The following is a 20,882-nucleotide window of genomic DNA, read 5'->3' as shown; positions in this document are numbered from 1 at the left end:
AGGTTGCATTTTGCTGCGTTACGTAGGTTACGTTACGCAGATTACATTTTGCACCGTTACGCAGGTTACGTTGCGCTGCGTTACGCAGCTTACGTTACACGGGTTACATCGCGCTGCGTTACGCAGATTACGTAGGTTGCCGGGCGTTGCGTTACGCAGGTTGCGTTACGCGGCTTACGTTGCGCTGCGTTACGCAGCTTACGTCCCGGCGGCGGGAGCGGGCCAAGATGGCGGCGGGGCCCATCTCGGAGCGGAACCAGGGTGAGCGGCGGGGGCCGGGGGGGTGCGCGGCGGCGGGGGGCCGGGCGGGGGCCGGCGGGGGCTCGGCGGCGTCAGCTCCCCCTCCTGCCTCTCCCTCGAGGGCTTCCGGCCCCGGGAGGCCGAGCTGCAGCCCCCCGGAGGCCGTGGGCCGCCGCCTCCTGACGGGGCGCTCGGTGTTTGCCCCCCCTTACAGATGCCACCGTGTACGTGGGGGGCCTGGACGAGAAGGTGAGCGAGCCGCTGCTGTGGGAGCTCTTCCTCCAGGCCGGGCCCGTGGTCAACACGCACATGCCCAAGGACCGGGTCACCGGGCAGCACCAAGGTGAGGAGCTGCGGGGGGGGGCCGGGGGGGGGCCGGAGGGGGGAGCCGAGGGCCCTCGGTCGGTGCCGGGGGGCAGGGAGGCCTGCAGGGGGCCCTGGGCACGGTGGGTCGAGGGGTGGAGGCCAAGGGATGAGGTTTAACGTGGCCAAGTGCTGGGTGCTGCGCTTGGGGCACAACAGCCCCAGGCAGAGCTACAGACTGCGGGCAGGATGGTTGGAAGCCATGCGGAGGTAAAGGAGCTGGGGGTGTTGGTTGGTGCTCACCGGAACGTGAGCCCGCGGCGTGCCCGGGTGGCCAAGAAGGCCAACGCCACCCTGGCTTGTGTCAGGAGTAGTGCAGGGAGGTGATCGTCACAGCATCAGCTGGGTTGGCAGAGACCTCCGAGATCACCCAGTCCAACCCCTGACCTAACACTAACAGTCCTCCGCTAAACCACGTCACCAAGCTCTGCATCTAAACGTCTTCTAAAGACCTCCAGGGATGGTGACTTGACCACTTCCCTGGGCAGCCCATCCCAATGCCTAACAACCCCGTCGGTAAAGAAGCTCTTCCTAATATCCAACCTAAACCTCCCTGGCGCAACTTGAGGCCGTTCCCCCTCGTCCTGCCACCAGGCACATCGCTCCCCCCCCCTGCTCGGCTCTGGTGAGGCCGCACCTCGAGTGCTGCGCTCAGCTTTGGGCCCCTCACTGCGAGGAGGACATCGAGGCCCTGAAGGGAGGGGAGGGGTGGACGGTTAGCAGGGCAGATCGCTGCTCTCGGGCTCTGTTTTTAAAACAAGCAGGGTTGGAGCCTTCAGAGAGCAGCGAGCCCCTCGGAGGCAGCAGGGAGCGGCGCCGGGCCGTGGTTCTGCCCCCTCCGAAGCCTCTGCCTCGTTGCAGGCTATGGGTTCGTGGAGTTCCTCAGCGAGGAGGATGCGGACTACGCCATTAAGATCATGAACATGATCAAGCTGTACGGGAAGCCGATCCGCGTGAACAAAGCCTCGGCCCACAACAAAAACCTGGACGTGGGGGCCAACATCTTCATCGGCAACCTGGACCCCGAGATCGACGAGAAGCTGCTGTACGACACCTTCAGCGCCTTCGGGGTCATCCTGCAGACGCCCAAGATCATGCGGGACCCGGACACGGGCAACTCGAAGGGCTACGCCTTCATCAACTTCGCCAGCTTCGACGCCTCCGACGCCGCCATCGAGGCCATGAACGGACAGTACCTCTGCAACCGCCCCATCACCGTGTCCTACGCCTTCAAAAAGGATTCCAAGGGCGAGCGGCATGGCTCGGCCGCCGAGCGCCTCCTGGCAGCCCAGAACCCCCTCTCGCAGGCGGATCGGCCCCACCAGCTCTTCGCCGACGCCCCCCCTCCGCCGTCGGTCCCCACCCCCGTGGTCACCTCGCTGGGCCCCGGGGTCACCCCCCCAGGTGGGTACGGCCGAGGGGACGCGTTCCCGCGCCCCGCTGGGCGGAAATGGGGCGGTTTGGGGGCTGTCCCCTTGCTCCCCCGGGGGTTTGCGGGAGCGGCCTGCCTGCGGCTGGCGGCACCGTGCCCTGGGGAGGGGTCGGGGGGGCAGCAGGTCCCTGGCACCCACTCGGCTCCGCGCCGAACGGTCGGGTCCTGGGCTCCTGCTTCGTTCCGGTGGGTTTTCTGGTCGCTGTGGTCGTTTGTGTGTTCGGCCTCCTTCCCGACTGCCTGTTTTTATTCTTTTTTTTGTTCTTTTTTAAACTTTTTTCATGCCGCACCCAACCAAATCCTCTCTGCCTCTCTCTCTTTCAGGCCTCCCGCCCCCAGGATCGTTCCCCCCGCCGGTGCCTCCCCCCGGAGCGATGCCCCCCGGCATGCCTCCTGCCATGCCGCCCCCCCCGATGCCGCCCGGAGCCGGGGCCCCCGGCCCCCCCTCGGGGGCTGCGCCCAGCGGTGGGCACCCCCCTCACCCTCACCCCTTCCCCCCGGGGGGGATGCACCACCCAGGTAAGCCGCGGGCGGGTACCGGGCTTGGGAAGCCAAACTCCCCTCCTGCTGCGGGGTGGCCCTGCGTAAATCCCCCCTCTGGTTTCTTCCCCGAGTTTTTTTTTTATGTAAAAAGGGGAGAAATCTGCTGCTGTGCTGCGGGAGCGTGGCGTGGCCGTGGCGGGGCAGGCAGGGAGCTCGGGGGAGTTCTCGGTTAGCCGCTGAGCGGCAGCCTGAGCTCCCCGTGGGGCTGAAACGTGCAGAAATAGCTCGGAGCAGGGCCCGGCGGGATTTTATGAAGGTAATTTGGGAACGAATTCCTTCTGGGAGGCATCCAGCCGCGTCAGGACGTTGGTTACCTCGAGGTGGGCGCGGGAAGGCGCAGTTTGGTGCAGCCCAGCCTCCGAGAGTCCCTGGTGCTGTTCTGGGAGGATGCCAACGAGGCTCCAAGTCGTCGTTTTCCTCCAGCGCGAATCCCTGCGCGAGGTGTGAACCTCCTCGGCGCAGCCCGCGGCTCCGCCAGGCGGGAGCTAATTCGAGACGCCGGAACAAAATGTTTCTCCGATTCCCTTCCATTTTTAGCCCCGTAGTGCCGGGGAGCGAGCAGGGCGGGCGTCCAGGCTGAGGTCTGGAACGCAGAGATTCGGGGAAATTCGCATCGGTTCGAGGAAAAAGAGGAGGAAAGGGAAAAAAAAAAAAGAATCCCTGCTTTAATTTCTTCTCTCAAGCGACCCCCGCGCCGGGAGCTCGGCGGCGCGGGCTGATTAGGGCGCCCCGCGCGATCGTGGCCGCGCGGGTGCCCGGAGGGCTGCCGCTCTCCCCAGCCGCGAGCCGCTTTTGCAGCCTGCAGCCAGCCAGTTACCCACGGCAGGCCTGGCCGAGCGCTCCCCGCGGAGCTGCGCCAGGCTCCCGGCTTCCTCAGGAGAAAAGAATTCATCTTGGTTCCTTCTTAAAGGGGTGAAAAAGGATAAAATCTTAGGGGAAAAAAAAAAAAGAGGGTGGGAGGGACCCGGCCACGCGGAGCGAGCTTTGAGGTCGTTGCTCAGGGTCCCGCCCGAGATCCCCGAGGGCGGTGGTTTCTCTCTGACCCCCCTTTTTTAAGGGCTGCACCGCGCTCGCTGGCGAGGCTTTCTTTTTATTTCCCCTCCGAGCAGCGTTTCCTCCGCTCCCCTTCCTCTTAACTCCTGCCCTCCGCATCGGACGAGAGCTTTTGCCTTCCCCCCCCCCCATCCCCTCCCCATTTTGCTAGCAGCAAACCCTCTACGCGCTTTCCTTGCCCGATGTTTCTCACCCTCGCGGGCTCCCCTTTTCCCCCCAGGAATGCCCCCCATGCAGGTGCACCACGGACCCCCCGGCATGGGCCAGCACCACCCGGGACCCCCGGGCTCCGGAGGCCAGCCCCCGCCGCGGCCCCCGCCTGGCATGCCGCACCCCGGCCCCCCGCCCATGGGAATGCCGCCCCGAGGACCCCATTTCGGGTCGCCCATGGGTAAGTGGGGCGCCCGCGAGAGAGGCAGCCCCGGGGAGGGGGGGGGTTTCCACGCTGCCCGCGTGCGTCGGGGAGTTTCGGTGCCCTCCTCGTGGGGAGGCGCCTCGGGGCGGGACGTGGGGGCGCTGAGCGGGGTTTCCCGGGGCTTTCCTCGGGTTCCCTGTGGTGTGGGGCTTCTCCTGCGGGAGGCAGGGCCGCCCGGGGGGCTTCTTCCCGTTTCCCAAGCGGGGAAATTAAAAAAAAAAAGGAGGGCTCCTGAGCGCTGCCGCGTCCCCTGGCCCTGCTGGGGGTCTTAGGGGGGGAGCGGGGGGCAGCCCCGTGTCCCTGGGAGCCGGGCACCTGCCTGGCTGGGGGGACGTGGGAGAGGCGGCCGGGTAAAACGCGGCGTCGCGGCACAAACGGGCGCTGCCCTCCGCCGAATTGGGCGTTTTCGGGGTCGTCCCCGGGGGGCACGCGAGGGGAAGCCGTGCCTGGGCCTCGAGGAGCCGAGGGCGGCTCCTGCTTGGCATTTCCTCCAGCGAGGCGGCCTCGTACCGAGAGGATCCCCTCCTCCGAGGCGCCCCGGGTCTTCTGCTTCGCAGGCGGCTGCCCAAAATGTGGGCACCGGGTGGGGCCGGCACCCAAGGGTGGTGGTGGGGGGGGGGGGGGAGGGACGGGCGGGTGCTGACGCCTGTGCTCTTGTCCCCGCAGGTCACCCCGGCCCCATGCCGCACCACGGGATGCGCGGCCCTCCTCCGCTGATGCCCCCTCACGGCTACAACGGGCCCCCCCGCCCCCCGCCCTACGGCTACCAGAGGGTCCCCCTGCCCCCCCGGCCCGCCCAGAGGCCCCCCGGGGTGCCCCCGCGCGGTCCCTTGAGGGGCCCCCTGCCCTAAAGGCGGCGGCGGCCAAAGCTCCCTGCTGGGGCTCGTTCCCCCTCTGTCCTCGGAGTCCCGTCCCCCCTGGGACTGAGACGTTTGTGCCCACGAGGCGTAGCCGGGTCCATCCCTGTCGCAGCTCCCCCCTCTTTTTTTTATTCCCCCTGTTTTTTAACCCTTTTCTTTTTATAGCGTTCGTTTTGGTAATTTTTCCCCCTCCCCCCTCCTTTTATCTCCGCCTGGAAGATTTTTCAAGGTGCTTTTAACAGGATTTATTATTTTTTTTTCCTATGTAAAGCCCATTTACCAATAAACCCTTTTAGGAGCAGGGGGGGGCCGTCCCTCCGGGGTCAGGATGAGGCTCTGCCTGTCTGTTTGTCACCGAGGCGCCGCCCGGCCGCCCTTGCCTCGCTCCTGCTGATGCTCTGCGTCCTGGTGAGGTGCAGAATTGGGGCTGAAGCACCCGACCTCGTGCTCCAGCACCCCCGCAGCAACGAAAATGCGCGATCGAGCCTTAAAATCCTTGGCTGTTTGTGCCGGAGCGCCCAGGTAAACGGCCTGGATGTTTGGAGGAGAAATTTGGCAGCGAGCCCCGCTCTCCCGAGTCCCTCCCTAACGAGATCCCTGTTTCGATGCCGCTCGCAGCCGCGCGGAGCCATTCCAGCTGCAGGTTTGGGGATGGTTTTAACCGGAGGGCAGCGGAATTTGGGGGGGGAAGCGGGTCTCCTGGGCGGCGGGAGGTGGAGCGGGTCTGGTCCCGGCGTTGTCTCCCTGCTTCCCGGGGCTGAGTCGCCGGCCTCTCCTAACGAACTCGGCGTCTCTTCCCACGTGAGAGGCGCGAAAATCCAGGTGGTTTAAAGACCAAAACCACCCGGTGTCTCCAGATATTTGTCCTGGAGTTTTTCGTGGCTTTAGGGAAGAACCAAGAGAGACGAATCGGGGACCGACGTTTATTATGAGCGGGTTTTTTTGGCTATAGGGACGTTTCTTGGGGAGCTGCCTTGGCTCCTCCTCCTCCTGCAGAGAAGCTGTCTTGTTTTCAGCCTTGCTTTTACTCTTTGCCGGTTTATTTCTGCTTTGTTTCAACTTCCTAGGGCTAAAGTTGACCTTTAGCTCCCATCTCTGCTCACCCTCGTGGGCCGAAGAGAAAGAATGGTGCCGTGCTTTTCCTCCCAGTCGTCACGGGGTCGCCTGGGACGTGCCCGTGAGGTACGGAGGGATCCCGAGCCTGATGGGGGAGGCTGGGGAGGCAGCAGAAGTGATCCGCAGGCTTCGTGTTGCCTTTGGCACGTGAGCAGCCGCTGAAGGCTCTGAGGGAGGAACTGGAAGAGCTTCAGCGCTTCCCTCTGTCGGGCTGTAGTTGTGCGCGGTTGGGGGCTGCGATGCAAGCGGCGGCGAGGCATCGGTGGAGATCCTCGTGCTGCTTCCTGCGTAAATGTGCTCAAATCCAGCCTCGGGGGCAGCTCAGGACCGCGGTAGAGGAGGCTTGAGGCTTGTCGCGTTGTGAACCCTTTCCAGGACCGCTCCCAGGTCGAAGCCTGGAGCTTTGTGGCTGTGGGGGGCTGGTCCCGAGCACCCCGTCCTCCCCCTGCAGCGGGGTGCCGCTGCCCTCAGCCTGCCACCAAGCCCAGGTTCTTACCTGTGGTGGGGGTTACCAGCTTTCTGCAGGGGACGCCAGATTCCAGAGGGAGAAACGTAACTTGCGCGGGGTCTTCCAGCAGACCCGGAGGCGCCAGGGAGCTCCCAGAACCGCCGTGATTTCGTTAAACTGCCCGCGGGGCTCGGCTCTCCCTGCTCCGGACCGCTCCAGAGCCCGGCATGATTGCTCCAGCCTGGAGCCGCTCTGTCACTCGCTGCTAAAACCGCACCAAGAGCGCACCACGAACGTCCTCGTCCCGCTGTGGGCGGCGGGGAGGCGAGGAAGGAGGACCACCGAGCGCCTGCGCTGCCCGGGGCTGACTTGGGAAGCCCTCGGGTGAAGTCAGCGGCGCTGCGGGGCTCCGGCTCCTCCACCTGTGCCAGGAGGAGGAGGAGGAGAGCGGCCTCAGCTCTGCTCCTCGAAGCAACAGCTGGGAAGAGGGAGGAGAAAACGTCTCAGGTGTGAATCGGCGCTGAATTGGCGCTGGTGAAGAGACCAGAAGCTGCGAGGGGGCTCTGCTGGTTGCTCGTGAGCAGGCAGCAGCTGGGCCGGAGGTGTTTTTTTCCTTCAGCGATGCCCTGGTGAGCGCTGTTTACAGCGTGCCCCATGTTTGTACTGCTCTGCCCGGGCGTGGGGCTGCCGTTTGCCTTCCCTGCTGTCATCGTCTGCGTGCCGAAGGAGCGCTGGCGTCCGAGCCCCGGCGCTGTCGCCTCCAGGCGTGGAGAACGTGGACGCAAGGAGCTGAAATCTGAAATTTAAGCGCTTTAAATTACAGGCGCCGAACCACCCCCCCCGGTGCGGGCGATGGGCGCAGGGGGGACTCGTTAACGCAGCGCACAGGAGCGCCTCTGAAGGCGAGGAGATCTCAAGGCAGTGAATTTTAAGGGCTGTGGGGTTTAGCTGGGGGGGTTTTAGCTCGCGATGGAGCGGGAGCCGGGCGGGACTGCTTGCGGGTGCTCCACCTGCCCGCGAGGAGCCGGGCGCAGCGCTGGGCTGGAGAGGGCCGAGGACAGCCGAGATTTCGCTGCCAGTGTTTTGGCAACCAAAGCCCCAAATCCCCGACAGCTCCCGCGGTCACCAACGGAGAAAAAGGGGGGGGAAAAAAAGGGGAAAAACGGGGAAAAGGATGACGGCAGGGAGGGGCAGCTTGCCACCCACCCACCGGGCCTCGCCGCGGGCCACGAGCGAGGCGGCTCGGACCCTCGCTGCGCCGGGGTGACCTTGGCAGCGTGCGCGGCCCGGCTCCCGCCAGGCTGTGCTCAGCACCGCCTCAGCACCGCCTTTCCCCCTGCCGGCCTTCTTCCCGCTGCTCCTGGATGCTGCCTGCGAAGCAGCGGGCTGCCGTCCCCGCAGGAGCTCCGCCACGGGACCGATCCCCTTGCTGCTGATCTGGGGCCGTTTGCAGCGCAGCCTCGGGTTTCGTTTCGTCGCCGCCTTCGCCTGCCGCTCTGGTTAAGCCTCTGCAGTGTGCGTGTGCGCACGGGGAGGGAATGGCTTCTATTTTAATAGCTGTTCCTGGCAAAAAAAAAAAAAAAAATGGAAGCCTTTTTATTTTTTTTTCCCCTCCTTCCAGTGGGCTGTCAGGGTGGGGAATACCCCTGGTCCAGCCTGGGTGGGAAGGGGCTGCCAGAGCTCCAACGCCTGCAGAAACCAGCACATCCCATAAGGAGCCGCCGTGCCCCGGGGGTCGCACTCCCGTCCTCTTGAGGGCAGCCGCCAGGACCCCCGTTGGGTTTTATCCCCTCACGCCCGGCTTTTAGGCCCTGGCGAAGGAGGAAGGCGGGGAAGCAGCCGGGAGGGCTGCTCCCCCCGGCCCTGCTGCAGTGCGCGGCGATCTGCTCGTGCACGCGGAAGCCCCGGGGCTGAGCGCGAGCTCCCGGCTGCTGCGCACGGAGGGGAAAGGGGGGACGCGGTGAGAGCGCGGCACGTGAGTCAGAGCTCGGTGGGACGCGGCGCCCCGAGGGAGCGGCGCTCACCCGGCCTTTCTGCTTGCCCGGCGCATTTTGGGAGAGCCCCCGCTGCCAGAGCCACGTGTGGCGGGGGCCCGGCTGGGCTGAAGACCCCCTCGGCTCAGCCCCGTTTCCCTGTTATAGGATTATTCCCATCAGGGGCTCCTTTGGTTGTTGGAATTTTACAAAATCCTTCCTCGTATCGGTTCTGGTGCGCAGACCCCAATCCCTGCTCCCCACCCGTGTTTGCCTCCCCTGCAGAGCCCGGCCGGGCGCTCGTCCTGCCCCTCGCCGTGCTCATTTTGGCCTCCAGCCTCGCGCGTACCCCGAGCTCCTCGGCCTCTCGTAGCAGGAGGACGGGCACCCGCTGCGGGCTGGTCCCTGGCCCCGTACCCGGCGCTGCTCAGGGCTTCGGGGCTCGAGCCCTGGGCGCTGAGGCCCGCCCGGCTCATTGCACGGGGGGGCACGAGGGAAGGGGCAGGGGGCAACGGGCCTGGCACGGCGTTTTGGGGTCCTCCCAGCCCCGCTCGCTCTGGGGACCCCCTCCTGGGCACCCCGAGCGCTCTGCGCCCCGCGTCCCCCAGGAGGGAGCTGGGTTGTGGTGTTTGGGGGGGGGGATGGAGCTCTCCAGAGCTGATTTCCCCCCGGGGCAAATCCCTCCCCCGAGTGGGTTTGGGCACCCCACACCTCTCCCCCCCACGCTCCTCCCAGCACCGTCGGGAGCGTTTGTGCTGCATCACGGCGGGAGGGCCGCGTCCGGCCCGTCCAGGTGGACAAAATTTGATCGGAAGAAATCGAAATCCCCCCCCCCCCCCCCCTCCGCCATCACCCCCCGAGGAGGACGTGACTCAGATTCGCCTGGCTGCCTTTCCTTCCACCGCGGCCGCGGTCGGTGGGAGGCAGGAGGTTGCCATCGAGGGTCCGACCGCCTCGAAGCCGTCACGGCTGCGCCGCTGCGAGTCCCCACGGTGAAACGAGGCGGGGGGGGGGGGGCAGCTCCTCGCACCCCGTTACAGCCCCCGTTCACCTCCATCCCCTCGGAGCAGCTGCCAGGCTCCGGCACGGGAACCCCTTTCCCTCGGGAGCATCCCCGGCGACGTGGAGCATCGCCCTCCCTTCGGCTTGGCGAAAAAACCAAGGAGAGGGGAGAGCCCCCCCAATCCTGCTGCCGTCCCCCCCCCACCCCGCATCGCCGGTTGCTGTAGCACGGCTCCCCCCCCCCCCCCCCAGCCGCCTCCCTTCCCCGGGCTCTTGCAATGGACTCTCCCAGCGCTCAGCGTGTGTGGCGGAGGCTGCGGCGCTAGCGCTGGTACCCGCGAGCTGTTTTCCTGCCACATCCCCGCCGGAGCATCCTCCTGCCGCGGCTGGAGCGGAGCGCGGGGCTGAAGCAGGTAAGGGGGAGAAAGGAACGGCTTTTGGGAAGGGGAATCGCCCTCCTCCTCCTCTCCTCGCTGCTTCTACTGAGCATCGTCTCGGGGTTGCCGGCTGGCGGGTGAGGGGTTCGGCTTTCCCTTTCTGATGGCTGTGGCCATTTTGTCCTGAAAAACCTTGCCTCTAGCTTCGGTTTGTCTTTTTTTTTTTTTTTTTTTAATTTATTCATTTTTAACGTGCGTGCTCGGTAGCCCCTTGTCATCCCTGCCGCGCTGCCGTATGGCCGGGCACCGCCGCCGGCGGGGATTTCGTTGCAGGGATGGAGATTTCTCCTGGGGGCACCGGTGGGTTTTGGGGAGGGGGGAGCGCCTCAGCTCCCCGGGGGTGGGAAAAGGGGAGGGGGGGGGGGTCGGCGATGACCTTGGGCCCTGTGGATTTCAAACTCTTCTCCCTCGTCGCCATGTTCTGGCTGTTCTGCAGAAAGGCCGGGGGCTGCGGGGGGGACCCGGACGTGGGAACCCCCGGGGGGGGGTCTCGGGGTGTGCAGCGAGGCAGGGCTGCGGCCATCGCTGGCTCCGATCGCGCACCTGGCAGGAGGAAAAGGCTCCGCAGCCCCCCAGCCTCGCTCGGGGCTGGCAGTGCTCGCCTGGGCTAACGCCACCGGCGGGGTAGGGGGCCAGCAGCACCTTTGTGCAGCCAGGAGAGCGTTTCTGGGCCCCCCCCCCCCATTTTGCCTGTGGGGCTCCTGGCTACGGTGCGCGCGCCTTCTGGCTGCCTCGTGAGATCAAACCCCTCATCCTGAAAACCTGCGCGGCGGCGGCTCAGCTGCTCGAGGCTCCCTGGCTCATGCCGAGCGGCTCCTCCGGTGCGGAGCCGAGCGGTGACCTTGGTGCACGCAGGCGGCCCCGTCCTCCCCGCCGGGTGCTCGGCCTCCCTTCTGCCCCCCTCGCCCTTTGCCAGCTCCCTGAGGGCGTAAACACGGCCGTGTAAACACCGTGCCGCACGGGGAGGCACCGCGGGGCAGCCCCGCAGGGGCAAAATGACCTTGGCGCTGCCAAGGCCACGGCTCGGCTCCTTCCAGCGGCTTCGGGAGCCCCCAGGATTTAACCCGAGGAGGGCAGCGGGGGCTCCCCGGGCTGGGTTTTTGCTCCCCACCAAGCCAGGGAGGAGAGGGCGGGGGGCGTACGAGTGGATTGACGCTGCCTGGAGGTCCCTGCCCGGCTTCATTCAGAAATCGGCTCGGTTGGGGGGGGGGGGGGTGGCCGCGGCGTGCCGCAGCGCCGGCACCGCACCGTCCCCGGGTGCCTGCGCAGAGCCGGCGTGGGCGCCCACCCCGGGGGGAGCGCTGCTGACGGCCCCGGTTATTTTGGAAGGGCTAATTTTAGCTCCCCGCCGTGCCCTGTCCCCCCTCTCTCGGGGGGGGGGGGACACGCGCTGACGGCTGCGTCCCTCTCCCTGCGGCTCAACTTCTGCGGCGCTGTCCGCGCGTGGCCGCTGCTGCCTGGCGGCTTTGTGCTGCCGGGGGTAAAAATAGCGATTTGGGGGGGGTGGTGGGGGTCGTGACGGGCCCCTCAGCAGGGCCAGCAGTGCCCGTACCCACTGATGTCTGGGGGTCCGTCCCTGTCACGCGCTGGGCTGAGCTCTTGTGGGGTTGGCGAGGGGGGGTCCGGGGCGCCTGGCTCCCACCAGGGTGGCAGCACGGGGATAGGGCTTTGGCCGAAGGCTCTGATGAAGCACGACCCGCAGCCAAATCCCTTCTGGAAGCCTCCCCGGGGAACGTGGCCTTGGGCACGTGGTCCCCGGCGCCGCCTCTGCCACCGCGGCGAGCTTTGGGCACCTGGATCGGAGCTGGGGACCCCTCCCAGGGCCCCCCCACCCCAAACCTCGTTCGGCACCGTGCTGGGGATTGCCAACCTGGGGCACCGATGCTAAGTACTGGGGCTGCCCTGGGTGGTTTTGGGGACCCCCGTGGCCTTTGGCGGCTGGTTCCCCTCGTGGTCCCCGTGGGGCAGGTGGTGGCACAGGCTGCGTGGGGCCGGTGCCTCTCCGTCCTGCCCTTCCCGAGGGATCGGGGTGCTTTCGGCACCTGGTGAGGGCCCACTGGTGGCCTGGTTCTTGGCGGTGACTTGCAATCCTGGCTGAACCCACCGCGGAAGCGCTGCCTGCGGCCTGGCGGCCTGGCGGCGATGTCCCCGATGTCCCCCGGCCTCCTTGTCCCCTGTCCCTTGAGGGCGAGGTGGGATGTGGGCTGGGTGCCCCCCCGCCCCGAGATGGGCAGGGATTTCCCAAGCCCTCGCTGGCACCGGGACCCTACCCCCTGGGGGGGCACCACGCACCCTGCAGAGCCCTGGGGTCCCCATCCCCAGGGTCCCCATCCCCAGGTCCCCGTCCCCATGTCCCCATCCCCAGGTCCCCATCCTCAGGTCCCCGTCCCCAGGTCCCCATCCCCATGTCCCCATCCTCAGGTCCCCGTCCCCAGGTCCCCATCCCCAGGGTCCCCTCCCCAGGTCCCCATCCCCAGGTCCCCATCCCCAGGGTCCCCATCCTCAGGTCCCCGTCCCCAGGTCCCCGTCCCCAGGGTCCCCATCCCCAGGGTCCCTATCCCCAGGTCCCCGTCCCCAGGTCCCCGTCCCCAGGGTCCCCGTCCCCAGGTCCCCGTCCCCATGTCCCCATCCCCAGGGTCCTCTCCCCAGGTCCCCATCCCGTGACCCCCTCGCCCCATGGGTGCCATGAGCCGGGGGAGGGCAGGTGCGTGGCCACACCCCCTGAAGCTGATTGGCCGAACAGCTGGGCCGTGCCCCCCCCAGCCCCATTGATGCCGGTGGGGTGGCCACGCCCCCCGGAGCTGATTGGTTCCCGGCCCAGCCCCACCTGCCCGGCCCCATTGAAGAGGTGGCACCGCCTTTTTTGTCAAAGGGCTGCTGGGGACCAGAGGGAGGGATTCGGGGGGGTCCCATGGCCTGGGGACCCTGGGCTGTCAGTGGGCGCTTGGAGGGGCTGTGGGGCCCATCTGCTCCCTCCTCATCCCAATCGCTGCCGGGATCCCCCCTGTGGGGCCCGTCCCAATCAGGGATCCCCCCCATCCCCACCGGGGTCCCCTGCGGGGGGCCGTCGAGGCAGGGGAGCGGTGGCCCCGTTGGCTTTCGGCTCGCCCATTTTCCTGCGTGGGTCCATTCTCCCTCTCACCGCATCAAACCTACCTCCCGCGCACTGCGCTCCCTTCTCGCCTCTGTTTCTTTATTTTTTGATCCCGGCCCCGAGGTGCGGTGGAAATGAAGCTCGCGGGGTCCCGCAGACCCTAACGTCTGTCCCCCGCTGCTCCTGGGGGGGCGTCGCCTAACTGGGGCTGACCCCGGGGCCGCTGCCACAAGGCTGGGAGGTGCCAGTGCTTGGGGCGAAGAGACCGAGGCGAACAAGCCCCGTAGCCTGTGCTCGGCCACGTTGTTGGGCGCTGGGGGATCCACCTTGGATTTCAACGAGGTCAATGGGTGCCTAAATGCTACCGAAACGTAGGTGTCTGTGAGAGCTTCGCTCCTCCGAGTGAACGTGGAGAGGGGGTACTGAGAGGTGGCACCCCCTGGATGTCCTGACATCCTGCTGCTTCCCCACCCCGTGCCCTGCTGCGGGTGCCTGGCCCCGAGCCGGGCTCTCCTGGTCCCGCTCTCGCTGCGCCCAGGTCCCTGCAGCCTCGCCGTGGGGCAGAGGTGCCCCAAACCCTCCCGTCTCCATCCGAGCCGGGGGAAAAGTGCTGCAAATTGAGCCTTCCCCCCCTGGAGGGGACGTGCGGGGCCGTTCCCAACCTAACGCGGGCACCGCTTGTGTCTGGGCTCCCCAGGTCCGGGGCCCTGCCCTGCGCCCCCTCCCAGCCTTCGCCACGTGGATGGGTGGCGGTGCTGCCGCCCGGCCCCAAACACCCCACTGCCGACCACGGGCGTGAGGGCGCAGCCCCGACGCGGAGCCCCCCCCTCAATCCCGCACTGGTGTCCCAGCCCAGCCCACCGGCACCATGGATGAGAGCTTCCGAGACCGGACGGCGTTCATCCGGGGCGCCAAGGACATCGCCAAGGAGGTGAAGAAGCACGCGGCCAAGAAGGTGAGCAAGGGCATGGACCGCATGCAGGACGAGTACACCAAGCGCTCCTACACCCGCTTCGAGGAGGAGGAGGACGACGAAGACTACCCGCCACAGGACGGCTACTACCGGGGGGGCGAGGGGGCCAACGAGGAGGAGGGGGCCTCCAGCGACGCCACCGAGGGCCACGACGAGGAGGACGAGATCTACGAGGGCGAGTACCAGGGCATCCCCCGGCACGACTCGATGAAGGCCGGGGAGCGGCTGGGGGCCGAGGCGGCCGCGGGCGCCTTCGACGACACCGAGGGGCAGCGGCGGAAGGACAAGGAGGAGCTGGCGCAGCAGTACGAGCTGATCCTGCAGGAGTGCGGCCACGGCCGCTTCCAGTGGACCCTCTACTTCGTCCTGGGACTGGCCCTGATGGCCGACGGCGTGGAGGTCTTCGTGGTGGGCTTCGTGCTGCCCAGCGCCGAGAAGGACATGTGCCTCTCCGATTCCAACAAGGGCATGCTGGGTGAGCCCGGGGCGGGGGGCTTGGGGGACAGAGACGGGGGGACGGGAGCAGGGAGGGGACGTGGGGGGACGTGGGGTTTGGGGGAGGTGAGGAGGTAGGGGGGCAGGGAGGGACACTGGGATGTGGGGGACACGGGCAGGTAGGGGGACACGGAGGGGGAGAGGGGGCTATGGGGGATGTGAGCAGATAAGGGGACATTGGGGGACACGGGGATATGGGGGACATGAGCAGGTAGGGGGACACGGGGAGAGGGGGCATGGGGAACATGAGCAGAGAGGGGGACATGGGTTATTGGGGACGTGGGCTATGGGGGACATGAGCAGATAGGGGGACATGGGGTTTGGGGGACATGAGAAGGTAGGGGGGCGTGGAGAGACACGTGGGGTATGGGGGACATGGAGGGGGACATGGGTTATGGGGGACACGAGCAGATAAGGGGACATGGAGGGACACCTGAGAGGGGGGGATGTGAGCAGGTCGGGGCCACGGAGGGCTATGGGGGCGCACGAGCAGATGGGGGAGGTGGAAGGACACGAGGTTATGGGGGGACAGGAGCAGACAGGGGACATGGAGGAACACCGTGGGGACGTGGAGAGGCAGAGGGGACACGGGGGACATCGGCAGGTGGGGGATGTGGGGGACGTGGCACATAGGGGACACGGCAGCAGGGAGGAGAACGGGAGCAGGGGGGACAGGGAAAGAGACGGGGATGGGGGGGGGATTTGGGGGGATTTGGGGCACATAGGGGATGTGAGAGGCTGTGGGGTGGATGGGGCCCAGGATGTGTGTGTCCTTCCCCCTGAAGGACAAACGGGACTCGGGGAGGGGGGGGGACACGGGAGATACGGAGGGTACAGGGGACACGGGGGGGGACACGAAGATACGGGGGGAGATGGCAGGGCAGGGGGAGACGTGGGTACGTGGGGGACAGGGGGCAATGTGGGGGGGACACAGGAGATTTGGGGACACGGGGCGGGGGGGGGGACAGGAGCCCTCTGGGCATCCAGCTCCCTCCATCCTCCTCCTCCCAGTCCCACACTGGTCCCAGCTGGGAAAATGGGGGGGGGGGGGGAGGCACCAGCCAGGTGGGGGCGAGCGTCGCTGTGCAGCCGGGCAGTGCCTCGTGGCCCCCCCCCAGCCCCCGGCTTATCTCCCTGCTCCTGCTTGGGGCTGATAAGGGGACGCTGAGCGCTCTGGGGGGGCTGCGGGCAGCTGCGGCGGCCGCACTGCGGCGCCCCCCCCCCCCCCCCTCCCCGGGGTGCCCGATGCAGCCCAAATTCCGAGTGTTATTGTGTGCCCCCCCCCCAGATCTGGCAAACTCAGGGCAGGAGGGGTGGGGGGGGGCTGGATGCAGACAGTGGGGGGGGGTCTCTGGGTTGGTGCTGGGGGGGATCTCTGCCCCGTGCATCCCCTCAGCACCCCAGGACCCCCCCGGTACTGAGTCCTTGCCCCAAGCACCGCCAGTGCTGGGGGCCCCTCGGTGTGTGGGGCTGACACTGCTGTCCCCCCCCCTTCGTCCCCGTCCCCATCCCCCCCCCCCCCCAGGGCTCATCGTGTACCTGGGCATGATGGTGGGCGCCTTCCTGTGGGGCGGGCTGGCCGACCGCCTGGGCCGACGGCAGTGCCTCCTCATCTCCCTCTCCGTCAACAGCGTCTTCGCCTTCTTCTCCTCCTTCGTCCAAGGCTACGGCACCTTCCTCTTCTGCAGGCTGCTCTCGGGCGTGGGGTAAGGGGGCACGGCGCCGTCGGGGGGGGGGGGGGGGGGGGCTACGCTCCCTCGCGAGGCCGAACCCCCCCCTCCTCAGCCTCCCCTGATGCCGCTCTGCCTCCGTCCCCAGCATCGGCGGCTCCATCCCCATCGTCTTCTCCTACTTCTCCGAGTTCCTGGCGCAGGAGAAGCGCGGGGAGCACCTGAGCTGGCTCTGCATGTTCTGGATGATCGGGGGCATCTACGCCTCCGCCATGGCCTGGGCCATCATCCCCCACTACGGTAAGGGCACCGGCGCCCGCCGCACTCGCCGCGAGGCTCGCCGGGGCTCGGCGCCACCTCCATGCCCCCCCCGTCCCGTCCCGTCCCCGCAGGCTGGAGCTTCCAGATGGGCTCCGCGTACCAGTTCCACAGCTGGAGGGTCTTCGTCCTGGTCTGCGCCTTCCCCTCCGTCTTCGCCATCGGGGCGCTCACCACCATGCCCGAGAGCCCCCGCTTCTTCCTGGAGGTGACCGGAGCCGGGGAGGGGGCGCTGGGGCTGGGGGTGCCGGCAGGGTCCCCCCCGAATGGGTGCCGGGGATGGGGGGGGGGGGGACACAAGGGCAGGATTGGTCCCAGGGTGAGCCCGGGCTCTGTGTTGCAGAACGGCAAACACGACGAGGCCTGGATGGTGCTGAAGCAGGTCCACGACACCAACATGAGGGCCAAGGGCCACCCCGAGAGGGTCTTTTCGGTAAGGGCACCCCGTACCCACCCCCTCACCCACCAGCTGCCACCTCCGGGAAAAGCAGCCCCCGGAGGTGGGGGCAGCCCTGCGTCAGCGGGCGGGGAAACCGAGGCACGAGGTGGGGACGGGGCTCACCTGCGAGCTGGGATCACGGCCAAGGCCACCGTGCCCAGACCGTCCCCCCGCACCCGCAGGTCACCCACATCAAGACCATCAAGCGGGAGGACGAACTCATCGAGATCCAGTCGGACACCGGCACGTGGTACCGGCGCTGGCTCGTCCGATTCCTCAACCTCTCGCAGCAGGTGGGGCCGGATCCTGCACGCGGGGGGGGGGCGGGGGGTGGCCCTGGTCCCCTGCGGTGTCCCCTCGTCACCTCCCCTCCCGTCCCCGTAGGTTTGGAGCAACTTCCAGCAGTGCTTCGCGCCCGAGTACCGCCGCATCACGCTGATGATGATGGCCGTGTGGTTCACCATGTCCTTCAGGTGGGGCTGGGGCACCCCTTGGGGGGGGGGGCGGGGAAAGGGGGGTGACACCCGTGGGTGGGGGCACCTGGTGGCATGGGGATGGTGGCACGGGGCTGGGGATGGTGGCATGGGGACAGGGATGGTGGCACGGGCATGGGGATCATGGCACAGGGATGGGGATGGTGGCACAGGGATGGGGATGGTGGCACAGGGACGGGGATGGTGGCATGGGGACAGGGATGGTGGCACGGGGACGGGGATGGTGGCACGGGCATGGGGATGGTGGCACGGGCATGGGGATGGTGGCATGGGGACAGGGATGGTGGCACGGGGACGGGGATGGTGGCACGGGCATGGGGATGGTGGCATGGGGACGGGGATGGTGGCATGGGGACAGGGATGGTGGCACGGGGATGGGGATGGTGGCATGGGGCTGGTGGCACGGGGCCAGGGCCGGTGGCACGGGAACAGGGCCGGGTTCGTGGCGGCCAGGCTCAGCCCCTCTCGCCCCGCAGCTACTACGGGCTGACGGTGTGGTTCCCGGACATGATAAAGCACCTGCAGAACATCGAGTACGCCTCGCGCACCAAGCTCTTCACCCGCGAGAAGGTCCGGCACTTCACCTTCAACTTCACCCTGGAGAACCAGATCCACCAGGGCGGGGAGTACTTCAACGACAAGTGCGTGGCCGGCGGGGACGGGGGCGCCGGGGCGGGGGCTCGGCGGACAGCAGCGAGCCCTTTCCCCCCCCCCTTCCCTTTTGCCCCTCCCCAGGTTCATCGGCCTGAAGATGAAGTCGGTGACGTTCGAGGACTCGCTGTTCGAGGAGTGCTACTTCGAGGACATCACCTCCAGCAACACCTTCTTCAAGAACTGCACCTTCATCTCCACCGTCTTCTACAACACCGGTAGGAGGGGGACGGGGTGATAGAGCCCCCCTCAACCCCCCGATGCTCGCCACCCCCCCCCCAACGACCCCTCTGGGTCCCCGCAGATCTCTTCGAGTACAAGTTCATCAACAGCCGGGTGGTGAACAGCACCTTCCTGCACAACAAGGAGGGCTGCCAGCTGGACTTCAGCGACGACAACAACGCCTACATGATCTACTTCGTCAGCTTCCTGGGCACCCTGGCCGTGCTCCCCGGCAACATCGTCTCGGCCCTGCTCATGGACAAGATCGGCCGCCTCCGCATGCTGGGTGGGCACCACCCCCCTCCGCCATCTCGGTGTCCTGGGGGGTCCTGGTGGGCGGCAGGTCGGCCGCGAGCCAGCAGGGTGCCCCGGCGGCCAACGAGGCCAACGGGATCTTGGCGGGCATTAAAAGGAGAGCGGCCAGCAGGTCAAGGGAGGTGATCCTCCCGCTCTGCTCCGCCCCGGTCAGGCCTCAGCTGGAGCGCTGTGCCCGGCTGTGGGCTCCCCGGCACAAAAAGGACAGGGATCTCCTGGGAAGAGGCCAGCGGAGGGCCACGAAGATGATACGGGGCCTGGGGCATCTTCCCTATGAGGAAAGGCTGAGGGACCTGGGGCTGGTCAGCCTGGAGAAGACTGAGAGGGGATCGATGTGTATAAATACCGGAGGTGTGGGAGGCAGAGGGATTTGGCCAACCTCTTCTCGGTGGTCTGTGGGGACGGGACAAGGGGCGATGGCCACAAAATGGAGCCCAGGAGGTTCCGCGCCAACTTCTTCGTGGTGAGGGTGACGGAGCCCTGGGACAGGCTGCCCGGGGAGGTTGTGGGGGCTCCTTCTCTGGAGATATTCAAGGCCCGTCTGGACGCCTGCCTGGGCAGCCTGCTGTAGGGAGCCTGCTTTGGCAGGGGGGTTGGACCCGATGGTCTCTGGAGGTCCCTTCCGACCCCTACAATTCGGTGATTCTGTGATTCCTCCCCACACCGGGGAGGGGTGCGAGGTGCCCCCAGCCCTGACGCTGTTCCCCCCCCCCCGCAGCCGGCTCCAGCGTGATGTCCTGCGTGAGCTGCTTCTTCCTCTCCTTCGGCAACAGCGAGTCGGCGATGATCGCGCTGCTCTGCCTCTTCGGCGGCGTCAGCATCGCCTCCTGGAACGCCCTCGACGTGCTCACCGTGGAGCTCTACCCCTCCGACAAGAGGTGCGGGGTGCCGGGCGCGAGGTGCCGGGGTGCTGGGCTGCGGGACGTGGGGTGCCAGGGGTGAGATTTAGGGTCCCAGGTGCAAGGATTTGGGTCCAGGTACGAGGTTTTTGGGTGCCAGGTACCAAGTTTTTGGGTCCAGGTGCAAGGATTTGGGTCCAGGTATGAGGTTTTTGGGTGCTGGCTGCAAGGTTTTGGGTGCCAGGTACCAAGTTTTTTGGTCCAGGTGCGAGGATTTGGGTGCCAGGTGCGAGGTTTTTGGGTCCAAGTGCAAGGTTTTCGGGTCCAGGTGCAAGGTTTTGGGTGCCAGGTGTGAGGTTTTGGGTGCCGGATATGAGGTTTTTGGGTGCCGGGTGCGAAGATTTGGGTGCCAGGTACGAGGTTTTTGGGTGCTGGGTGCAAGGTTTTGGGTCCAGGTGCGAGGTTTTGGGTGCTGGGTGCGAAGACTTGGGTGCCGCGTACAAGGTTTTGGGTGCTGGGTACGAGGTTTTTGGGTGCCAGGTGCGAGGTTTTGGGTCCAGGTGCGAGGTTTTGGGTGTCGGATACGAGGTTTTTCAGGTCCAGGTGCGAGGTTTTGGGTGCCGGATACGAGGTTTTTGGGTCCAGTTTATGAGGTTTTGGGGTCCAGGTGCAAACTTTTGGGCGCAGGGCGCGAGCGGCCAAAACCCTTGGGGTCGTGCTGGACGGGGACCCCCCCCGATTAACTCCCCCCCCCCCCGTTTCCCCCCAGGACGACGGCGTTCGGCTTCCTCAACGCCCTGTGCAAGCTGGCGGCCGTGCTGGGCATCAGCATCTTCACCTCCTTCGTGGGCATCACGAAAGCCGTGCCCATCCTCCTGGCCTCCACCGCCCTGGCCCTCGGCAGCTCCCTCGCCTTGAAATTGCCGGAGACCCGCGGGCAAGTGTTGCAGTGAGGGGGGGGGGGGCACACAGGGAGAGGACCCCCCCCCCCCCCCAAAGCCCCATATCGCCCCCCACACACCCCCATCCCGGCTCCCCTCCTTGCCCCCTCTCCGGGGGGGGGGCTTAGTCTCGTTAGACACTGTGAAACGTCTTCTTGGAGCATTTGGGATTTTTTTTTCTTTCATTTGCACTTGCCCCCCCCCCCAAAAAAAACCCCAACCCCTTTTCCTTCCCCCCCCCCACCAACCCAAGACCCCCCCACCCCCCCCATTTCTTTTCTCGGTGTCACCCCGTCTGTGCAAAGCTGCTCGCTCGGTGGGGGCCGCGGGGGGGGGCGAGGGCAGGGGGTTGGGGTCACCCCAACCTCGTGGGGCTGGGGGAGAGGCCCCCGCGTCCCCCACCCCCCAAATCCCTGCTGCGCTGGGGAGAGAGGAGGAAGAGGAGGAGGAGGAGGAAGGCTCGGCCCTCGGCTCTGCTGCGGGGCTGGGGGGGGCGCCGTGGCTCAGTTTCCCCCCATGGCTGAGGCTGGGAATATTGGGGAGCTCAGC

General features: G+C 66.9%; 2 protein-coding genes and 1 long non-coding RNA gene across 4 annotated transcripts; 2 read left to right on the top strand and 1 right to left on the bottom strand.

The window, feature by feature from the left end:
* The first annotated feature begins 28 nt into the window (after nt 1-28).
* Nucleotides 29-5,235, top strand: SF3B4 (splicing factor 3b subunit 4). The gene is made up of 6 exons (XM_066986250.1): nt 29-261; nt 455-583; nt 1,465-2,007; nt 2,360-2,554; nt 3,852-4,022; nt 4,713-5,235. Exons 1-6 carry the CDS (start codon nt 228-230, stop codon nt 4,895-4,897), a joined length of 1,257 nt encoding a protein of 418 aa, XP_066842351.1. The 5' UTR covers nt 29-227; the 3' UTR covers nt 4,898-5,235.
* On the bottom strand, nt 5,058-7,800 carry LOC136788170 (uncharacterized). Its single transcript, XR_010827123.1, has 2 exons — nt 7,677-7,800; nt 5,058-7,266 (listed from the first exon to the last, which is right to left on the bottom strand). It is a non-coding gene; the product is annotated as an uncharacterized lncRNA (long non-coding RNA).
* Nucleotides 7,801-9,686: 1,886 nt separating this feature from the next.
* Nucleotides 9,687-20,381, top strand: SV2A (synaptic vesicle glycoprotein 2A). 2 transcript variants are annotated; one of them, XM_066986244.1, is made up of 13 exons: nt 9,687-9,858; nt 13,674-14,424; nt 15,970-16,150; nt 16,263-16,414; nt 16,507-16,640; nt 16,776-16,865; nt 17,054-17,164; nt 17,256-17,344; nt 17,842-18,006; nt 18,101-18,234; nt 18,321-18,524; nt 19,272-19,431; nt 20,162-20,380. In XM_066986244.1, the coding sequence occupies exons 2-13, from the start codon at nt 13,845-13,847 to the stop codon at nt 20,343-20,345; spliced, it is 2,184 nt and encodes a 727-aa protein (XP_066842345.1). In that variant the 5' UTR covers nt 9,687-9,858; nt 13,674-13,844; the 3' UTR covers nt 20,346-20,380. The 2 variants fall into 2 exon arrangements, with proteins under 2 accessions (XP_066842345.1, XP_066842346.1); XM_066986245.1 differs by having other exon boundaries at nt 9,696-9,858; nt 13,828-14,424; nt 20,162-20,381.
* Nucleotides 20,382-20,882: the final 501 nt, after the last annotated feature.

This window comes from Anser cygnoides, chromosome 33 (assembly GCF_040182565.1).
Source record: "Anser cygnoides isolate HZ-2024a breed goose chromosome 33, Taihu_goose_T2T_genome, whole genome shotgun sequence".
Classification (NCBI taxonomy): Eukaryota; Metazoa; Chordata; class Aves; order Anseriformes; family Anatidae; genus Anser; species Anser cygnoides.
The sequence above is the reverse complement of the archived record's forward strand: the minus strand, read 5'-3'. Positions and strand labels throughout refer to the sequence as shown.